Raw genomic sequence first — 15,561 nt, 5'->3', positions numbered from 1 at the left:
TTTAGCTAACTTCTTTTTATTGTAGGTATAAAAATGAATTATTTGTTGTTATCAATTTATATCAAATGCTTGATACCATTGAAGTTGTTATCTTGATTTGTTGTTAATTTTGATACAATAAATATTTCATCGATTATTATTATTGTTATATTATATATATATTTATATAATTATATCATATATTTCATTTAGAAATAGCGTGGCTCTGCCGGTTGTTCTAAATGCAATTTTATGATTTAATACTAACATCTAACAATCTAACATTTACTTTATCGCAACTAACTTTTACTTTTCGAATCTAACTTTTACTTTTCGCAACTAACTTATTAAATCTTATATTTTATTTAGGCAATAGCGTAGCTCTGCCGGTTGTTCTAAATGAAATATAATGATTTAATTTAACATTTACTTTATGCAATTATATATTTATATAGTTATATATATAATCATAGGTACCATATATAAAATATCGGTTAATTCGGTATTTTCTATAGTGAGAACTATATTATATTATATGTGTTTAATTATTTAATTTCTCTTGGAACCATTATTTATGGTGGTTTCCTTTGTTTTACTTTTGGTTAAACAATGTTACATAAACCAAGAATAAATCCTTGAGTCTGGACAAAAATTTATAATTTGTAAACTTCATTCTTGAATTTGGTAATTTATAAATTAGTAAATTTAAACTAAAAATAACCTCTCTGTGGATCGATCTCGTACTCAAGAAATATATTACTTGCAGACAACCTACACTTGGGTGAATTATAATTTAAGTAGTAGCAGTAACATCGTAAAATCATATAAAGCATGTAAACTTACAAATTTGAGGCTTGACGACTGATCTTCCCGGCATTGATGGTGGCACAATTCTTTACAAGAACTTTGCTCTGATACCAACTGAAACGTCTGCCTTTTTATTGCTTAAAAAGTACAAGAATTTTTATTTTTTTTTCTCTAAATTTTCGGCCATATACATATACCACATTAAAATATTTTTATAAAATATATTACCGTTTAAAATAAAAACATCAACCAACTAGTATTTTAAAAATCAAGTGAAATAGTCATAAAAATGAAATCGTCGAATGTTTTACCAAACCTAAAAAGCAATAAATTTGAAAAGTATAGCCCATACTAAACATCTCATAATCTCTCGAAAGCATAAATAAATAGCCTTAAAATCTTTAACTTAAATCATGAATCATGAATCGTAAATGCGGAAAATTAGAAGCGCTGGTCCTCGGGTTGTGTGCACCTTCAGTCCAGTCAGGTCAACCATCAAGACCTCCCTGAAATTCACCTACATCCATCACACCTTGTGAGTCTAAAGACTCAACACATCATAATCTTTATAACAAATAATACGTATAAAATCGCATGCAGCAGTGAAAATACTTTACGTAAAAATAACATTTCATGACATGCATAATAAACCTTAACTTTTTCCTTTTTTCCTCAACATGACATAACATAAACCTTTTAACATGATCATAAACATTTTGCTTTTCCTTTATTGAATTCAGGTCGTTAATTGTCACTTTCCTCAAACCTCAAAAAGTCGATGCATCCATCTAAATGAAACCGCAATACTGGGCAGCGGGGGACACCAGCAACACTCTCACCGGTCAACTGGGCCCTGGCCTATCCTCTTTCGAATAGAATACGATCGTCAAGGCTCCTTCTGGGGCCTTTTCCCATAAATGGGCTCCCTCTTGGGCTTTCTCCCCTCACAATATTCCCATTCTTACCTCAAACCTCTTACTTCAATAGTCAAAATTACTTCACTTCCTTCAATGTTTACATTCTCATTACTTTATAAAAATCATGCATTTAATATCCTTTTCTTTTTAAAAACAAGCATTCAACATTTCTTTTAACGTTATCGTTTCCTCATAAAAATCCATAAACATTTTAAAAGAAACCTTTTAACATTTAAAATCCATAAATCCTTTAAATAAACATTTCAACATCATAAATTTTTAAAATATGCATTTAAAGTCATAAACATTTAAAATAAACATTTAAACATATAAAATTCCATAAACATCCATAACCATTGAAAATAATCATATTAGCACATAAAACAGCATTCAGGGCACTGCCATGACATTTACTAATTTTTCAGTGTAAAAAGGCCGTTTTACCACTGGACGTGACATTTTACGTTTTGACTTTTTTCATGATTTCATTGACTCTAACATGTCCCAAATAATTATTTAAGTTTACCTGAATTTTCTCATATTTTTATTTGGCTTAAATTGATGACTTTTAAATTAATCTTTAAATAAGACATATTAACGCATTTTAATCCCGAATTAAACCATACCTTAATATAAAACTACAAAATTAAAAACTTAGCCTTTTAATAATTATTTGAGCTTAAATATAATTTTCTATAATTTTATAAATCCTAAAACTAGCCGTTTCAATTAATTCGTTAATTAACGTTTCGTGCGGCGATAAAATCCTGGATAAATACAAAACTCGTTATTTTTATCCCAAACTTTAAACATAAAATTTTTAGTATTTATTCTACCCTTCCAAGTCATGAGCCACACCCGTGAACTCATGGATTCAATTTTAGTTCTTAAAATCTTGAAATTGACCCCTTTATGAACACACCGAGCCATTTCCCAATTTACTCGAGCCACGCCCAAGCCGCCTTGAGCCAAAACCTACCCAACTCATCTAGAACCCTCCTGATCAAGCCCAAGCCCCTGACCAGCCCCATAGGCCCTCGAAAACCTACTGCACCCTGCACCAGATTGCATGCATGTGAGGAAATGTGCATCCTATTCTCATTAGGACTCCTAATTGGACTAGGACTCAACCAGCTGAGCCACCATCGAGCCCACCTGACCCTACCCTTCCCCGGACCGTGCCCAGACCCTACCCAGACCTAGCCCAGCCCCTGACTGCGCGCACCAGCCAACTGGATCAAAAGCACTACCTGCGCGCACAAGGGCATCCCTCACGCTCTCAGGTTTCTCCTCAAGCCAACAGCCACCCAAGCCACACCAGCCCTTGCCCAGACCTTTGTGCACCCTCTTATAACCCTAAAGACCTAGCCTAGCCCAGCCCTAAGCCCATGGCAGAGCCTCTTTCTTCCCTACACAAGCAGCAAACCTGCGCCACTTTAATTCTAGATCTCGGGTGGAGTCCTTGTTGGCAAGGGCTCCTCCCAGCCCCTGGTTTTTGAACTCTTCACTTGACTCATACCTCACTCTAACCTGGCCTTGGTCCAGCCCCAGTGTGGGGACCCGGACGCTAATTAAAGTTTTTAATCGTTCTTAGAATTAATCAATAAATTATAATAAACAAGGTCTAAATTTTTTTTTTAAAATACAAAGCGGAAACGTTATGTAAATCAATCTGAATTACATATTAAATATAAACATACAAGTCCTGTATTGTCTACAATAATCTAACTAGGTTCAACTACATATCAGTGCTGACTCTTAATTTATTTCTGAGCCCGGATCTCCACGCTATCTAGTCCAGCCTCGTTCTCTTCTTGACCCTGATCATGTCCCACCTGTTGTCATGCACACATACAAACAAGACAACAGTCAGATAACTCCGGTGGGAATTACATTCCCAGTATAAATCATGTATACATGCAATCATATAAACAATATAAAAGCATATAACAGATATTCATAACATGTATCAAAATCAGAACATGAATCAAATATTCGTAGAGTGTATCATAATCCGAAACATGAATTAATATCAACAATAACCCTTACTCTAAACATGTACCATAATCAGGAACATAAATCAACATCAATCAATAAATCAATATCCGCAACTCTTAAACTCAGACTAGACTCAATCCTAGTCTAGGGATCCCGATTTCCAGACGTTGGCATTCCATATCAATCACCAGTAATAGAAGAAACCTGAATTCTATCCACATTGGTATGGTATCGATCACCAATAATAGAAGAAACTCCAATTATATCCACATCGATTGCCAATCGTCCAGTGACCTATACGTGATAGACATTGGCACTTTCGCCAATTTATTATCTTGTGACATCGTGCAATGTGCCCGTGGCGATCCCGCCACTATCAGGTACTTCTGTCACAAGATCACTCGACTAATAGTTGCTTTCTATACATTCATAGAACAAGCATATCCAGTCAAATCAATGAACATAATAATAAGAAGTATGTGATTTAGGGAAACTCAAGTATATCATACTACACTCGAGTCGATCTCCCGGGACCACATTGACTTATACCTTTCTCTTCTCGGTCTGACGAAGACGAAGTCTCAAACTCAACTCTGTCCATCTTCAGTCTGACTCTGTCGAAGCTTTGGACTCACTGTCTGTCGATATCAATATGGCAATAACAATATCGAATATACTGTATCAATGTATAACTCAATTCAATACCTAATCTGATCGATATCAAGACACCATAATAAAATCTCAATCAATACTGAATCTGATCAATGTCAATTCACTGATGTTTCGACGGCATGATAATACAACCTCGATAAACCCATCAATTTCAACATCACAGATATAATAATACGGTTCATAATCAATATCAGATAAAATCAGAACCTAATCGAATTCGGTTTCAACGGCATAACGGTACCATATAAATATACCACGCAATATAAATCAACATATATCAATTCCTGTAACTCATACTTGATAATAATACAAATATGATATCAAATCTCAATCAAATCGACTCCGAAAATCATAACAAATACATACACAGTCTGTTCTTCGATCTGACTTCAATTATACGATGTCCACTGTATCAGAAACACCATATATGATTTCTATTAGATTCTGACAATATCATAATTTCAAATCATATTTAAACGTAACAAAACTCACGTCCAGTTGTAGCCTGCGTCGATAGGAATTCAGTACTGAAGTCGGATTCAAAATCTGACGGACGGATTTTGCACAAATCGAATTCTAAAGTCGGGAATCAATTTTTCCAAAGTTTTCTCGATTTCTTCATTTGCTACGGGAGAATGAATTGTGTGTATATATATATATACATACATCTTGTGAATGTAAGGCAAGTGGAGTATTGTGCATACTGTACGTCTCGCGCATATGCGCGACCAGCATCGGCGCATATGCGCGAGACACAAGGTCTCGGCGCGTAACATCACGGCAGCTCGCGCATATGCTCGCCCCATCATCGCGCATATACGCGAGACCTACTGTCTCGTGCAATGCAACTCGCGCATATGAGCGCCTCTATCCGGCGCATATGCGCCAACTTCTCTGCCTACCTCGCGCATGTGCGTGGCTCACGTCGCGCATGTGCGCGCAATGTTCTGTTATAGCTCCTTGGCTACTGGACATCTCGTGCATATGCGCGCCCTCAATCCGCACATATGCGCGGGCGGGGTCTTCTGCCCAATTCGCGCATGGCCCGCGCATCACGTCGCGCATGTGCGCGAATGGCACACCCTCACACCTACTTTGCGTGTCTTTTTTCATCTTTTTCAGTCTAATCCTTTACGTCTATAATCACATCGATTATCCCCAAATCATTTCAGATTACGGTAATCAAATTCTCGGGCCTTATACCCAGCCAAGCCAAGCCACAAACCCCCAACAACCGAGCCCCTAGGATCCTTATAACAGAAACATGTTTCCAGCTTGTCTTACTCACGTTATGCAGCAAATTGGGGTGATTTAGGACTCTCTAAAACATGTAAAAACATCCCTCAAACTTATCCTAATCATGGCAGTCCCTTTAAATCATATTAAACATGATTTTGGATGAAAATACAAGTATTAAAATTGACATATGCCACAAAAACGAAATTGTTTCATGATGCACTTGTTTTTCATGCAAAATTCAATTAAATAAAATACTATGGTGTGATAGATGTTTGAAGGAAAGAATATGACATGCCTTTGCGTAATTAACGCATGATAAAAACGTTGACGATTGAAGAACGACGACGAGGAGACGACGGCTTGAATTTTCCTAGCAATTAACGATGCTTTCTTTGTTGTTTTCCCAAACGTTTTCTTGAATTGGAGGTGTGTGCCGTGACTTGAAGGGAGAGAAAAGAGTTTGAAGATTTGTGGGGTGTAGGGCGTGTATTGTGTGGTGAATTGTGAGGTTTTGCACTTAATATATTAATTAACACACTAACAAAAGCCTTGGCTTATTAACAAGTTAATTAGGCCCATTAAACCCATTAGTGTTTAATTAAAATATTAAAAATAATTTTGTTTAAATAAGTTTGTGAATTTATTAGCCGGATTGCCAAAACGTTCGTATTTTTTTAAAAAATCCAACAACGATAAAAATTACGTCTAGACGTATAAAATCACCTCAAAACCCCATATTTTAAAAAATAAGAAAAAGCATCACCCATAATTTAAATAATTAAAAAAATTTTTTAATAAAATCATTTTCTATATTTCAGCCCTCGGTCTCTGTTCCTCGATCGCAACTCGAATAACCTTTAAAAATACATTTAATGCAACCATGCAGAAAAGTATATTTTAAACATGTAAATATGCACAACATAATTAATTTATGCAATTAAAATAATTAATTAAAATACAAGAGAATTTAATAATTGCATGCATGTGGTTCGCGTGGATCTTTAAATTTTCGGGGCGTTACAATCTTCCCTCCTTAAATTGAATTTCGTCCTCGAAATTCTCTTATCCTTGATAATCAAAAGTTTAGACTTAGTTCTAGTATCTCAAAAATCCACGCTTCAGCTGCGCTACTCTGATAAAACTTAAACTCTAGAATGTCTTTACGTCTCCTTGAGCCCAATTAAATTTTACCCTCTAAATCCTTATTTTCAAATCGCAACTTAAAAAGACCCAAATGACTTAGTGCTATTATTATTATAACCTCGAATTTCAATTTTTCTTACAATTTTCAATATTAAAAGATGAATGACCATACTCATCGTATATTTCTTTCCTTATTTTATACCCAAAATATTCGTTAACTTATCATAATTCAATCTTAAAATCCCAAACACATTCGCTAACAATTAGCTTTTTTAAGCCTAATATTGATTCATTCTTAAAACCCTTGATTAACATTCCTTATAATAATATAACCAAAATATCCCAAGGTTCCAAATATTCTTAAAAGTCTAAATCATCGAAAATTCTTATCATTTAACCCATTCAATTCTCGCTTATTGCTAAACTAGTCCCCAAATTCCTTAAAAATTACAAAATTAATTCTTAATTTCCTCAAAAATTATCCTAATTGGTCCTTAATTTCAAAATCCTACGATTAACCCATAAGTTCTTAACATTCTTAATTCTCCTCTCGGGTTTCCTATAATATAAATTTTGATAATTTAAAATTATTCACCCAAAAATCAATTTCTATAACCAATCTTATCTTTCATCGAACTTAAAATCCCAAGTTATACATTTTCTTACTTCCAAGTCATTGTAAATCCTCGAATCATTATTTCTTATGAATAATTCCCAAAAATTATTTCAACTAGTAACCATGAATCAAAAATATTTTCTTAGAAAATCTACGTGTCCCAAAACATCCATAATATTCACAATTAACCTATGGCCCAAAAAGTAGAACGCCAATACCAAAACCCAAAAAAACAACATAGTCCAATTCCACCGCAGAACCAACATGCGTTGAAATCAAATAATTTCTTATTTCATGTCGTAATACGTATAGAAATTATAAAGCATATAAGTCATATATTATCTTAAAGCTATTAATCAAGTGATGTAAACATATAATTCATGTATTTATGCAGATAACATCGTAAAATCATATAAAGCATGTAAACTTAAAAATTTGAGGCTTGACGACTGATCTTCTCAGCACTGATGGTGGCACAACCCTTTACAGGACCTTTGCTCTGATACCAACTGAAACGTCTGCCTTTTTATTGCTTAAAAAGTACAAGAATTTTTATTTTTTTTTCTCTAAATTTTCGGCCATATACATATACCACATTAAAATATTTTTATAAAATATATTACCCTTTAAAATAAAAACATCAACCAACTAGTATTTTAAAAATCAAGTGAAATAGTCATAAAAATGAAATCGTCGAATGTTTTACCAATCCTAAAAAGCAATAAATTTGAAAAGTATAGCCCATACTAAACCTCTCATAATCTCATGAAAGCATAAATAAATAGTCTTAAAATCTTTGACTTAAATCATGAATCATGAATCGTAAACGCATAAAAGTAGAAGCGCTGGTCCTCAGGTTGTGTGCACCTTCAGTCTAGTCAGGTCAACCATCAAGACCTCCCTGAAATTCACCTACATCCATCACACCTTGTGAGTCTAAAGACTCAACACATCATAATCTTTATAACAAATAATACGTATAAAATCGCATGCAGCAGTGAAAATACTTTACGTAAAAATAACATTTCATGACATGCATAATAAACCTTAACTTTTTCCTTTTTTCCTCAACATGACATAACATAAACATTTTAACATGATCATAAACATTTTGCTTTTCCTTTATTGAATTCAGGTCGTTAATTGTGACTTTCCTCAAACTTCAAAAAGTCGATGGATCCATCTACATGAAACCGCAGTACTGGGCGGCGGGGGACACCAGGAACACTCTCACCGCTCAACTTGGCCCTGACCTATCCTCTTTCGAATAGAATACGATCGTCGGGTCTCCCTCTAGGGCCTTTTCCCATAAATGGGCTCCCTCTGGGCCTTCTTCCCTCACGATATTCCCATTCTTACCTCAAACCTCATACCTCAATAGTCACAATTTCTTCACTTCCTTCAATGTTTACATTCTCATTACTTTATAAAAAACATGCATTTAATATCCTTTTTCTTTTAAAAACAAGCATGCAACATTTCTTTTAACGTTATCGTTTCCTCATAAAAATCCATAAACATTTTAAAAAAAACCTTTTAACATATAAAATCCATAAATCCTTTAAATAAACATTTCAACATCATAAACCTTGAAAATATGCATTTAAAGTCATAAACATTTAAAATAAACATTTTCACATATAAAATTTCATAAACATTCATAACCATTGAAAATAATCATATTAGCACATAAAACAGCAATCAGGGCACTGCCATGACGTTTACTAATTTTTCAGTGTAAAAAGGCCGTTTTACCACTGGACGTGACATTTTATGTTTTGACTTTTTTCATGATTTCATTGACTCTAACATGTCCCAAATAATTATTTAAGCTTACTTGAATTTTCTCATATTTTTATTTGGCTTAATTGATGACTTTTAAATTAATATTTAAATAAGACATATTAACGCGTTTTAATCCCGAATTAAACCAAACCTTAATATAAAATTCTCAAATTAAAAACCTTAGCCTTTTAATAATTATTTGAGCTTAAATATAATTTTCAATAATTTTATAAAGCTTAAAACTAGGCGTTTCAAATAATTCGTTAATTAACGTTTCGTGCGGCGATAAAATCCCGGATAAATCCAAAACTCGTTATTTTGATCCCAACCTTTAAACATAAAATTTTTAGTATTTATTCTACCCTTCCAAGTCATGAGCCACACCCGTAGACTCATGGATTCAATTTTAGTTCTTAAAATCTCGAAATTGACCCCTTTATGAACACACCGAGCCATTTCCCAATTTTCTCTAACCACGCCCAAGCCACCTTGAGCCCAAACCTAGCCAACCCATCTAGGGACCCTCTTGACCAAGCCCAAGCCCCTGACCAGCCCACTAGACCATCGAAAACCTACTGCACCCTACACCAGATTGCATGCATGTCAGGAAGTGTGCATCCTATTGTCATTAGGACTCCTAATTGGACTAGGACTCAACCAGCTGAGCCACCACCGAGCCCACTTGACCCTAACCTTCCCTGGACCGTGCCCAAATCCTACCCAGACATGGCCCAGCCTCTGACCACGCGCACAAGCCTCCTGGATCAGAAGCACTACCTGCGCGCACAAAGGCATCCCTCACTCTCTCAGGTTTCTCCTCAAGCCAGCAGCCACCCAAGCTACACCAGCCCTTGTCCAGACCCTTGTGCACCCTCTTAGAACCCTAAGGACCTAGCCTAGCCCAGCCCTAAGTCCCTGGCCGAGCCTCTTTCTTCCCTACACCAGCAGCAAACCTGCGCCACTTTAATTCTAGATCTCGGGTGGAATCTTTGTTGGCAAGGGCTCCTCCCAGCCCCTGGTTTTTGAGTCCTAGCGTGGCTAGGACTCTTCACTTGACTCATACCTGACTCTAACCTGGCCTTGGTCCAGCCCAGCCAAGCCAAGCCACAAACCCCCAACAACCGAGCCCCTAGGATCCTTATAACAGAAACATGTTTTCAGCTTGTCTTACTCACGTTATGCAGCAAATTGGGGTGATTTAGGACTCTCTAAAACATGTAAAAACATCCCTCAAACTTATTCTAATCATGGAAGTCCCTATAAATCATATTAAACATGATTTTGGATGAAAATACAAGTATTAAAATTGACATATGCCACAAAAACAAAATTGTTTCATGATGCACTTTTTTTTCATCCAAAATTCAATTAAATAAAATACTATGATGTGATAGATGTTTGAATGAAAGAATATGGCATGCCTTTGCGTAATTATCGCATGATAAAAACGTTGACGATTGAAGAACGACGACGAGGAGACGACGGCTTGAATTTCCTAGCAATTAACGATGCTTTCTTTGTTGTTTTCCAAAACTTTTTCTTGAATTGGAGGTGTGTGCCATGACTTGAAGGGAGAGAAAAGAGTTTGAAGATTTGTGGGGTGTGGGACGTGTATTTGTGTGGTGAATTGTGAGGTTTTGCACTTAATATATTAATTAACACACTAATAAAAGCCTTGAACTATTAACAAGTTAATTAGGCCCATTAAGCCCATTAGTATTTAATTAAAATATTAAAAATAATTTTTTTAAAATAAGTTTGTGAATTTATTAGCCGGGTTGCCAAAACGTTCGTATTTTTGTTAAAAATCCAACACTGATAAAAATTATGTCTAGACGTATAAAATCACTTCAAAACCCCATATTTTCAGAAATAAGAAAAAGCATCATCCATATTTTAAATAATTATAAATAATTATTTAATAAAATCAATTTCTATATTTCAGCCCTCGGTCTCCGTTCCTCGATCACAACTCGAATAACCTTTAAAAATATATTTTAATGCAACCATGTAGAAAAGTATATATTTTAAACATGTAAATATGCACAACATAATTAATTTATGCAGTTAAAACAATTAATTAAAATACAAGAGAATTTAATAATTACATGCATGTGGTTCGCACGGACCTTTAAATTTTCGAGGCGTTACACAAACCGTTGTTGTAGCCCAAAAAAAAGCTCTTAGACAAAAATTTTTAAAAACCGTTGTTGTAGCAAAAAAAAAAAAGCACTCATAGACAACGATTTTTAGAACCCGTTGTAGTAGACATATAAAAAACAACGGTTTTTAAAAAACTGTTGTCTATAAGCGGGTTTTTTTTAGGCTACGACAACGGTTTTTGTTAAAATCATTGTCAAAAGAAAAAAGACGTTGTCGTATGAGTGTTGTTGATTTGTATTTTTCTTGTAGTGTCCCGGTAATTTAAAGTCTTTCAAAGTCAAAGACTATGATGGCAATGCAAACCCCGAGGAACACCTGGCCAGATTCGAGAATATGACCATGTTGCACTGTTATACTGACAGAATCAAGTGCATAGTGTTCTTAACTACTCCGGTTGATTCTGCACAGAAATGGTTTGAGGGACTGGCCCCTCAAAGTCTACATTCTTTTGAGGACTTCCAGAAGGTGTTTTTACTCCATTTCAGTAGTAGCAAAAAGTATAAAAAGAGTGCTTTTAGTCTTTTTGAAGTTAAGCAAAGCCCGAATGAGAGTTTGAGGGCTTATATTAGAAGGTTTAACAAAGTTGCTCTGAATGTTCCCACCTGTGCCACCGAGACCATGACCACGGCATTCACCCAGGGGCTGAGAGATGATAAATTTTTCCGATCGTTGACAAAGAAGGCGCCTGGGGATTTTTAGGATTTGCTATCCCGGGCAGAGAAGTATATCAATATGGAGGAGGCGCAGAAGCAGAAGCAGAAGAGAGAGGCTATAAGAAGGGAGAGAGGAGATCGGGTAGCTAAAGCCGAGGAGAAGGGGCAGAGAAGGGCTAACCAGGGGCATTTCTCACACCATGTGACCTTGAAAATTATCCGGGACAGGGAAGTTCAGGAGTGCCGAAGGGATTTGCCCCCGGATCATCATTCAACCAGGATCGAGAAGATGGTATTTTGCACCCTCCATAACATGTGCTACCACAAAACCGAAGATTGCAAAATGCTGAAAAGAGATTATGTCCCACCCTCCGTCCAGGGGTATAATCAATCTAATAAGAAACCGAGGTTGCCATGTTTGACATCTCGACAGCCAGGACCCAGTGCCCAAGGAGATTAAAGAAATACCCCGAGAAGTGATTTGAGTAGAAGAAGAGATCCAGAGCTCGAGAGGAGGAAGACCTCACCCCCTGTCTCTGGGTAATCAAGATGATATCTGGAGGCTCCACTGATGGAAATTCCAATCGGGCAAGGAAGTCGAAGATTAGGAGAGAGTGTATGGAGGTGGAGGGAGTAAGGAGGAGTGAAGCAGTCATTAGTTTTGGTCCTGAGGATCTCAAGGGTGTCAATCTTTCCCACAATGATGCCCTGGTGATCCAAGCCCGGGTGGCCAACTATGATATTCTGAGAGTTTTTGTGGACTCGGACAGTTCTGTTAATGTAATATTTAAGGATGCTCTGGTACAAATGGATCTATAGGGATATCATTTGGAGACTGTGGAGACTGCGCTTTTTGGCTTTCCAGGACATGTTGTTTATCCAGAGGGGCAGATTGTCTTTCCGTTGACATTAGGCACCCGAGATCTTAAGAAGATCGTGATGACCACTTTCACTTTGGTGGATTCTCCATCATCATATAACATCATTTTCGGGCGGCCTGCCATGATCGAGCTGAGGGCCGTAGCATCCACCTACCATCAGAAGATTAAGTTTCCCGTGGGGAGCCGAGTGGGTGAAGTTCGAGGAGATCAGCTTTCTTCCTGGAAGTGTTATTTGGAGGCAGTTCGGGTGGATCAAAAGAAGGCTAGGAGGGAAAGGAAGGCAGTGATAACTGATGAGGGAGGTGGGGGGATGGTAGAGGAGGGGTGAAGTGCAATTTTTGGCGGAAGAAGAGCAGGAGGTGATAGAGATTGGACCAGGCAAGGAAATCCGGGTGGCCTGAGACCTCGACTTATGCACCCGGGTTAGTTTGATAGAATGTTTGAAAAATAATCTTAATGTTTTTGCCTGGTCCCAACAGGAGTTGATAGGGATCTCACCCCTGATAGTGGAGAATCCCTTGAACATCCTCCCGGGATCTCAGCCTATGAAGTAAAAGAAGAGACACTTTGGTCCTGAGAAGGACAAAGTGATTAATGTACATGTTAAAGATTTACTAAAGGCCGGCCACATTCGTGAAATACAATTTCCTACCTGACTCTCGAATGTGGTGTTGGTGCCAAAATCCACCGGGAAGTGGAGGATGTGTGTGGACTTCCAAGATCTCAATAAAACTAGCCCCAAGGACCATTATCCACTGCCTAAAATTGACCAGCTGGTGGATTCCACCTTTGGATGTGAACTGCTTAGTTTCATGGACGCCTACCAGGGGTATCATCAAATCCCCCTAGCTAAAAGTGATAAAGATAAAGCCAGTTTCATCACCTCGGCCGGTACATTTTGCTACGTTGTTATGCCTTAAGGATAGAAGAATGCAGGAGCCACTTATCAGCATCTCATGAACAGAGTGTTCGAGAAGCAGTTGGGCAGAAGTGTGGAGGTGTATGTCGATGATATATTGGGAAAATCCAAGGAGGTCACTGGATTCATCTCTGATTTATTAAAAAAATTTGCTACTCTTATGCAGTATGTGATTAAGCTTAATCCAGCCAAATGTATTTTTGGCGTAAAGTGGAAAGTTTTTGGGATTTGTATTGACAGACCGGGAGATCGAGGTGAATCAGGAGAAGGTCAAATCTGTATTGAACATGACACCTCCTCGATATGTCCGGGATGTGCAGAAACTGACCAAGAGAATCGCTTCTCTTTCTCGGTATATCCCGGTTAGCACACATGGGTTATCTATTTTTCAAGATCTTTAGGAAGGCCCAGCAGTTTCGATGGGTTGAAAAGTGTGAACGGCTCTTCCACGATCTTAAGATTCATCTGGCCGAGCTTCCTGTTCTTGTAAAGCCATAACCCGGGGAAAAATTGTTTGTATATCTCTCTCTACTACCGAGTATGCTGTCAGTTCCATGCTGATAAAAGAAGAAGGCTCTGATCAGAAGCCTATCTATTATGTAAGCCATGCTTTAAGAGGTCCCGAGTTGCGGTACAGTGAGGTGGAAAAGATAGCATTGGTTTTAGTCATGACTGCGCGGAAGTTGCGACCTTATTTCCTGTCGCATCAGATCATTGTGCTTACCAATAGCCCTCTCTGGAGGTTTATGACTCATTCAGAAGTATCCAGGCGGATGATCAAATGGACTGTGGAGCTGGGAGGGTATGACATTGAATATAAGCCCCGGATTTCCATCAAAGCACAGACCTTGTCAGATTTCTTATCAGAGATGGTTCAGCCTGTTGAACAGGAGGTTTGGAGAGTATTTGTGGATGGGGCGTCTAGCCTTTCAGGATGCGGGGTAGGAGTGGTGATTATAGCTCCCCGGGAGAAAAGATTAAATCGGCACTGAGAATTGACTCCCGGGTAACTAACAATGAGGCAGAATCCGAGCTGTTCTCGCCGGTATCCGAGCTGCCCAGGAAGTTGGAGCATCTCGGATCATTTTGTATTCTGATTCACAATTGATCACTCAACAGATAAATGGTGTTTATGAGGCTAAGGATGACATGATGCTTGAATATCTCAAGCTCATAAAAGCCTTGTCAGAAATTTTTGTTGATTGAAGCATTGAACAAATACCCCGGGAAGAGAATGAGGAAGCAGATGCTTTGGCAAAAATGGCTGCCTCCTTATCAGAAGTCTGTACCCGAGAAGTATTGCTTATTTCCCGGTTAATTCTTTCCACTGAGGAGGAAACTTCACCAGCATAAGAGGATTCGTGGATGACCCCCCTGATCAAATTCATTGTAAGCGATGAATTACCTGACGACAAAGCTCAAGCTCAAAAGATCAAGAGACAAGCTCCCAGATTTTTTCTCTTAAATAATATCTTGTACAGGAGATCATTTTAGGGACCTCTGTTAAAAAGCTTACCGATGGGTGAGGTAAATTATGTTCTCGGGGAGATTCATGAAGGGTGTTGTGGCGAACATCTTGGAGAAGTAGCACTGGCCCGAAAAGCAATGCTTGCTGGATTCTAGTGGCCTACAATAAACCAGGATTCTGTCCAAATGGTCCAGGCTTATGACGGTTGTCAACATCATTCAAATTTTCAGCACAGTCCGGCCACTCCCATGAAGCCTATCTGGGCCTCTTGCCCCTTTGATCAATGAGGTATGGACATTGTGGGTCCTTTTCCGATTACAA

At 37.5% G+C, this 15,561-nt stretch overlaps 2 protein-coding genes across 2 annotated transcripts; both read left to right on the top strand.

Moving 5' to 3' along the window:
- Nucleotides 1–11,652: 11,652 nt before the first annotated feature.
- Nucleotides 11,653–12,018, top strand: LOC142520215 (uncharacterized). Its single transcript, XM_075623216.1, has one exon. It carries the CDS (start codon nt 11,653–11,655, stop codon nt 12,016–12,018), a length of 366 nt encoding a protein of 121 aa, XP_075479331.1.
- Nucleotides 12,019–14,326: 2,308 nt separating this feature from the next.
- On the top strand, nt 14,327–14,978 carry LOC142520214 (uncharacterized). Its single transcript, XM_075623215.1, has 2 exons — nt 14,327–14,722; nt 14,892–14,978. Exons 1-2 carry the CDS (start codon nt 14,327–14,329, stop codon nt 14,976–14,978), a joined length of 483 nt encoding a protein of 160 aa, XP_075479330.1.
- Nucleotides 14,979–15,561: the final 583 nt, after the last annotated feature.

This window comes from Primulina tabacum, chromosome 12, assembly GCF_025594145.1.
Source record: "Primulina tabacum isolate GXHZ01 chromosome 12, ASM2559414v2, whole genome shotgun sequence".
Classification (NCBI taxonomy): Eukaryota; Viridiplantae; Streptophyta; class Magnoliopsida; order Lamiales; family Gesneriaceae; genus Primulina; species Primulina tabacum.
Note: the sequence above shows the minus strand (reverse complement) of the source record. Positions and strands in the feature narration are given on the sequence as shown.

Bases quoted from the DNA above. Each gene is read 5' to 3' on its own strand.
- LOC142520215 (XM_075623216.1), top strand. From the start codon at position 11,653: ATGACCATGTTGCACTGTTATACTGACAGAATCAAGTGCATAGTGTTC.
- LOC142520214 (XM_075623215.1), top strand. From the start codon at position 14,327: ATGCTGATAAAAGAAGAAGGCTCTGATCAGAAGCCTATCTATTATGTA. The intron at 14,723-14,891 runs GTGATTATAGCT...ATCACTCAACAG, and splicing joins CAGGATGCGGGGTAGGAGTG to ATAAATGGTGTTTATGAGGC.